General features: G+C 41.5%; 1 protein-coding gene across 1 annotated transcript in view; it reads left to right on the top strand.

Annotated features, from left to right (window-relative positions):
- LOC118741792 overlaps nt 1-6,516 on the top strand; it is a gene marked incomplete at its 5' end in the record, with an annotated part of 68,640 nt that extends 62,124 nt beyond the window's left edge. The window contains 3 exons of the mRNA XM_036473766.1: nt 75-330; nt 4,865-5,445; nt 5,580-6,516. Coding sequence (XP_036329659.1) covers nt 75-330; nt 4,865-5,445; nt 5,580-5,848 — 1,106 coding nt within the window. The remainder of the gene's footprint in view (nt 1-74; nt 331-4,864; nt 5,446-5,579) is intronic.
- Between the last annotated feature and the right edge of the window lie 667 nt (nt 6,517-7,183).

The raw sequence follows: 7,183 nt of genomic DNA, 5'->3' as shown, positions 1-7,183 counted from the left end.
TTATAGAGATTTGACAAACAAGTAAAATATTATGGGTTTTGTTTTTTGTTTTTTTTGCATCTCATTTCTGCTAGTTGCTGCACAAGCCACAAAATGCTTGCCCCAAGCTTCAGAAATTGAAGTAGAAACAGGTCCATACTTTGGTGGAAAAATTGTTGTTGATGGCGGCAATTGTGGTGTAAAGGGTAATCAAAATGATCCAATCGATCGTTATACGATGCGAATCGATCACAAAATGTGTGGCAGTTTAGTGAAGCCGGAAACGAATACAGTTGAAACATTTATAACGGTGCAGGAGAATTTGGGCATCTACACGCACAGCACAAGAAGGTGAGTAAGTAAGGAGGAACAATAATTATATAGGGCAGGAATTATTTTTAGTGGTAAAGTTAGATATATACATACGTATTGCTTCTTGGAAAATAAGTCTACTGGAGTTCATAGAAAAGATATACTAGCAACTTTCTAAACAAGAATTTATCATTAAAGCAGTTGAAGTAAATTATTAGGGGATGTAGAGCTTTATGAAGTTCCATACCAGTCTAAATGAGGCCAAAATAGCTTAGCCTTTCTCTATTCCAGAGCTCAAGCAGATCCGTCATTACCGCAGTAGTCCAGAATCCACATTACCGTTTAAGTGAAGTGTACCGATGCAAAAGGGAACCACGTTAGGCATTACCTGACCTTTTGCGAAACCATTATCTTATATAAGAAATAACCTAATAAGCAGCATAGCTTTCAGAGTGTATACCGAGGGTAATTTTGAAAGGCATAAAATTTATACTTCGAGCCATACCAAAGCGCAATATTAGGTACGGGCAAGGTTCCCCACTGGCTCCGATTAAAGCAGCCCAATATGGCGTTTTCGTTTCTACAAAAAATGTTGCCTTTTCATTGCCCGGTTATTAGTGTTTGTGCTTAGAGGGCAATGAGAAGGTAAAATTTTTCGGTAGAATCGAAAACGCCATTAGATATTAGTTAAGCTGTCAGTTGTGTAACCACAATACATAATTCATTCAACGGTAACTGAAGTTAAACCGTGTGAACTTAGCAAAGGTGCTGGGGGGTAAAAATAAAGTTCCGCCGGCAGCCTATGTCCACTCGGAGGGTTTCTCGGGAGTTTTGATTAAGTGCGAGACTAAGAGTTTAAACCTCAGCCTAGTAAAAGTCGGGCAGCTGAGAAGGAAGTGTTAAGATGATTATACCTCCTCCACCAAAGAGCTGCGACATTATGGGTTCGCGAAGACATTAAGTCTCACCGCATGCGTCAGTACACCAAGTATTAATTAAAATAATTGCTTGAAATCTCTTCAGCTTATTTAATAGTTATAACAATGACTATACCAAATGTCATTATCAAGCTTTTAATGAAATGTAGGGGCATTGCTTTAGGCGCTGTAGCTGACACAATTATCGAGCGATAACTTTCCTCGTTGGAGTGTGTATAGAGCCGTTGTAATAGAGCCTCTCAGAAATGTGTTGTGCGCTACGCAAAAACAAGTTTTATTCCATTAAACTGAATGTCTCGGAAAACTCCCTCCAAACGGTGGCGATTACATAATAAAAAAACTAAGATTTACGGATATGCACTTGGTTGGAATGTCCAGTACCTCTAAGGGAATATGCCTCTATCCAATGGATGTATTCATCCGGTACAAGTCTGACATCACCGAAATCCAGGAAATGCAATGGACGGACGCTGCTGCATAAAGTATGCAGCGTATGACGTTGACTATAGACGCCATGAGACGATGCATAAACTGGGTGTGGGAATTATGGTTGGGCGTAGACTACGACACCTTGTCACCAGGTTCAGAGGAAATCAGGGAGTGAATTGCCACGAAGCGCATCAAAGCTGAATTCGACAACATAGGCCTAATTTTTGCGGGGGAGAAGACGATGAGACTGAAGAGTTCTAAAAATCTCTCATCATACACTCGTATGGCGCATTAAAGAGAATTATTTATGCTCGCGTGGTCGATTGGTACTGAACTGTAAAATCTTTTTAACGTCATGACGCGTCATGGCGCATAAAAACCGAATGATTTCGCTGGCTTGGGAAGCAGCTGTTCTAAACTTGCTGCTTCCATTATGTACGTGGGCGCCCTTTTTTGCGTTGTGCACACATGGGTGGCGTCGAGAGGAAGGCTGTTTGTATCGGAACTCATCATCCTTGCATACGTCACGCCCAAACTAGCGCATTCTTTTTTTTGATGCGCTTAACTATATCCATCTCGTTAAAAAACTCGAATTCCATCTTCTTCGGTAGTCGTCACCCACGCAAACATGACTATAGATCTTAGCTAGAATAATTCTCTCGAAAGCGCCCAAAGCTTTCTCTTTTTTTTTTGACATCATCCATGTTTCTGCGCCATATAAAAGGACGTGCATGTTTAGAGATTTATAGAGCGTGATTTTTATTCGCCGCGAAAGGGCTCTACTTTTGAATTGCCTACCGAGCTCAAAGTAGCACCTGTTGGTAAGAGCTGTCATTCGTTTGATACCTGGTTGACCGGATCTTAGTAGGTAACGTACTTCATTGAATTTCGTACAAATTTGTCACATAATAATAATGTTAATATTAAGGGTTAAAATTTTCAGGGAGTTTTTCTAAGGGTTTTCCACAAAATTTCGAGTGAAAGGAGTGAAAACAATAATAGCAAACAAAAAGCATTTTAATGCACATCTTCTTCTTTTTTGGCGCTTTAACCGCCTAAGCGATTTTGGCCGAGTTCAGCAAAGAACGCCAGTCGTTTCTCTTCTGTGCCAACTGACGCCAATTCGAAACGCCAAGTGAAGCCAAGTCCTTCTCCATCTGGTCTTTCCAACGCAGAGGAGGCCCTCGTCTTCCTCTGTTACCAGCATCGCGTCCCGCGTTGAATATTTTCAGAGCCGGAGCGTTTCTGTCCATTCGAACGACATGGCCAAGCCAGCTGAATTCTAATTCGCTGCACTACGTCTATATCGTTGTAAAGCTCATACAGCTCATCGTTCCATCGTCTGCGGTACTCGCCGTCGCCAACGCGTAAAGGCCCGTAAATCTTCCGCAAAATCTTTCTCTCAAACACTACAAGAGCCGCCTCATCGGATGTTATCATTGTCCATGCTTCTGCGCCATATACCAGCACGGGCATGATGAGTGACTTATATAGCGTGGTTTTCGTACGTCGAGAGAGGACTTTACTCCTGAATTGCCTACTCAGTCCAAAGTAGCACTTCTTGGCAAGAGTGATTCTGTGTAGGTTTTCCGTGCTGATATTTTTATCGGTGATAATGCTGGTTCCCTAGTAAACGAAATTCTCCACTTTCCCGAAATTATAACTGTCAACAGTGACGTGGGTTCCAAGGCGCGAATGCGCTGACTGGGTTTATGACAGGAGATACTTCGTCTTGTCCTCGTTTACCACCAGACCCATTCGCTTTGCTTCCTTATCCAACTTGGAAAAGGCAGAACAGACTTCGCGGTTTTTGTTACCGATGATGTCGATGTCATCGGCATAAGCCAGCAATTGCACGCTCTTGTAGTAAATTATTCCTGAGCGGTTCAGTTCTTAAATTCCAGTCGTCGGGCATGCGTTCATCTGACCATATTCTGCACAAGAGTTGATGCAAGCACCTTATCAACTCCTCGCCGCCGTACTTGAATAGCTCAGCTGGCAGGCTGTCAGCTCCAGCAGCTTTGTTGTTTTTCAGCCGTGTTTATTGCTATACGTACCTCGTCATAGTCAGGCGGTGGAACGTCGACTCCGTCATCATCGACTGCGGGCTCGGGTTCATCTTCTCCACAACTTTCCGTGCTGCTACCATTTAGTAGGGCGGAAAAGTGTTCCCTCCATAATTTAAGTACGCTCTGGGCATCAGTTACTAGGTCGCCATTATTGTTCTTACAGGAGTCCGCCCGGTCTGGTAAAATTTTCGGACATTCTTCCTGTCGGCCAGCATTTCAAGCTCTTCGCACTCACGTATTTCGGCCTCTCTCTTCTTATTGCGGCAAATACGTCTCGCTTCCCTCTTCAGATCCCTATAGCGGTCCCACATAGCGCGCGTTGCGCCCGATCGCAGCGTGGCCCTGTAGGCGGCATCTTTTTTCTCAGCAGCTTTCTGACGATCCTCATCGTACCAGTTGCTCATCCGAGGCTTTGCCTTGCTTCTTCAGTGGAAGTGGCTTTTACGTGGCGGGTCCCAATCCCAGCGCACAAACCCACGGGGGTGGTTTCGCAACCAAATACATGCTTATATAGCGAGCCGCTTGCTCCAAGCAGACGCCCGCTTGCAGCCGCACCTACTGGTGAACAGACGCTGCAGACTTCAGTGAGCCCTTAAACCGAATAAGTAATAGTGGCCCCACCGAAGCTCCTTCTCTTTCTGCCATGACCCAAGGCTCCACTCGGTTTGGTTACCGCATCGTGCACATGGGTTTCTCACGTTTCCCAGAATGCGCGAACGAGGACGCAAGAGTCGGGATTGAGTATAGCCATGCAACTGTAACTGCATACCCAACGACTATACCCCATTGCACTCCACCCTAATGGACATACATACATATTTAACCATAAGAGAAGATATAAAAACTTATTCAATCATAAGTGGGCGGTGCCACGTACATTTAAAAAAATTAAATGTGACCACAATGCTGTTGTTCTTAACCCAATACCAAAGAATCATTCCAATCAATTCACAAACAAAGAAGTTATGCGCTAACAAACCCAAATGTAACCAATATACGTGTCGCTTTTTGATGTCGGTTAAAACGGCGTTATTTCCGGAGGTGTCTTTATCAAACTAAAAAAAAAAAATATTTTTTCTTCAGAACTGTATATTTTTACACTATTTACTCTCCCTCCCATTTATTTTCCCTCGCCAGATTCGTCGTAGTGTGTAGCTTCCAGTCGGGTATGCAAACGGTGCGCGCCAGCTTCACAGTGCCCGGCAGTGATGGCGTTGCAGCTGCCGTAGAGAACGATCCCTTCGAACCAGACGAACGACTGGGTCGAGAGCAGCGTTACATGCGTTTCGTGGATAAGAGCGCCTTGGTACTGAAGGAACATCCGCTATTGGAACCCATGCCGCCAGCAGCGCACACATTACCGTTGGCCTCAGATGAAAGTATCGCAATGGTCGAAGAAGTAACCGATGCGGTAAACATCAGCAACAATCAATCAGTAGAAACCGATGGTAGCGATGTACCCAATAGCGTAGCATTGTTGGAAGATATTGTACCGGGTGTAAATGAGCGCCACATAAAACATGAAAATGAAGTGCTGAAGATACAGGAAATCGATGATGCCGCGCCTACAGTGCCGGTGACGAATACGCGAGCGGCTAAATATGCAAAATTGGTGCGCGAGCAGGCAACAGCAAATCATCTGGCAGAAGAAGTCAACGCTAGCGGTACATTGGGCGTGGAACAGTGGTATCATTTGCGCAATACCGGTGAGCAGCGAGGTGAGTGAGCACGAATTGGAATGTGAATGTGTTTCTTCTATTTGAACGTTATATTTTCAAAGATTTCTACAAATGATTTTAGCAATCGTATTTATAATTCCTTCGAATATCTACTTTCTTTGCTCCCCTCAAAGGTTTCACCACCACTCTGGAACAAATATCCTCTAACGCCGGCAGCATTATCATCACTGTCTCGCTTTCTGTGATAGTTTTTGGCGCTTTTATTTTCGTCGTATTGCGGGAAGCTCGGCGACAGCGTTACATTCGCAGCAACATTAGAATGCAGCAACTGCAATCATCGCGCGCATCATCGCCTACTTCGTTAGCGACAGAAAAGTCATCGGTTGGAAAACGTACACTACCGCGCGCCTTGCAGCCGCAGCATACTCAGGGCAACATGTGAGGCACATTAGGGTGGGTAGAAAATATTCGAATTAATTGAGTTAAGAAAACAAAATTTTTGATAGAAAAAAAATGAGATTTTAAGTAATAGGCACTTTCAAGTAAAACTAAGATGAATTAGACTAATTTATTACTTCCAATACTTTCGTACACTTTCGTACACTTTACATACACTGAACAACAAAGTTGCATTTCTTTTACAAATTTCTCGTCTATGCTCATTTGTCTTGTTAAATAATAGAATTAACCAACTGATAGTGATTTAGCTGAAGGTGACTGAGCATAGTGAAGCTAGACATGTATACCCAAAAAGAAAAAGATGAATAATTGCCTTTTAATTACTTAAGAATATACTAAATGCGCACTCAAATACTCTTATTGGATAGAAATTGTTGATAAATATATTATAAGATAAACATATGTATGATTAATAAGGAAGAATTTATAAAATAGGTAAGAGCTCAAGCCTAAATCTTTTTATTGTAAGTTTACGTACATATGTATGTTATCAAGGAAAACAAACTTTCACGCAGAATTAAATATAAAAATTAAGTTATTTTTACAGGAGTATATAAATGATATAACTTATTTTTAATAAGAAAATTTAAATATGACATTTTACTCATAACTCTAGGTAATAAGTAAAGCACCGATTTTATGTAATTTAAAGAGAAATATGTAAAAAATAAAATAAAGAATACATTTATTATAATGCCACCACAATTTTGAGTTCTATCCATTTCTTTTTCAATTAAAACTTGTTTAACTAAAATAAAAAAAAAAGATAAATTGAGCAACACTTTTGCCGTCTGACTAACATGAAGCCTTATTTTCGAAAATTGGTTACACTTCATTGAGTAGAATCATACTGTCGTGATTCTGCATTCAAACCGATTTGAGGCACTCGCCCACAACCACACTTGCTGTCGTAGTAGGTTGTGTACATGAACTTCCTTTGATTGGGTTAGTGCGAACTGCAGCCCAGGCAGCATTTGGAAGAGTTTTCGGAGATTTATGGCATTCTCAAGTCGTTACCCTGCAGACAAAAATTATCAATTGATAAAAAGTAACCAACCTGTAGTTAGCTTTTTCGCGGGATTTCTATAAAATATCTAACTTGTAGTTAGTTATAAAAAGCTAACTTGCAACCAGTTGTAAAGTAAAGCAGGAGTAATGCTATTTAAATATTGTCATAAAAGATTTACTGCGAATACACTTTCTTTCTGCACTTCACTAATATTTTTTCGAATTAAGGACAAATAAAAGGAAAATTTTATATTATCATTTTGAAGTTATATCTGACAGCCCTGCAAACCATTTTTTCAGAGTATTCTGC

This window comes from Rhagoletis pomonella, unplaced genomic scaffold (genome assembly GCF_013731165.1).
Source record: "Rhagoletis pomonella isolate Grant_MI unplaced genomic scaffold, Rhpom_1.0 Rhpom_scaffold_00006, whole genome shotgun sequence".
NCBI classification, from domain to species: domain Eukaryota; kingdom Metazoa; phylum Arthropoda; class Insecta; order Diptera; family Tephritidae; genus Rhagoletis; species Rhagoletis pomonella.
Note: the sequence above shows the minus strand (reverse complement) of the source record. Positions and strands in the feature narration are given on the sequence as shown.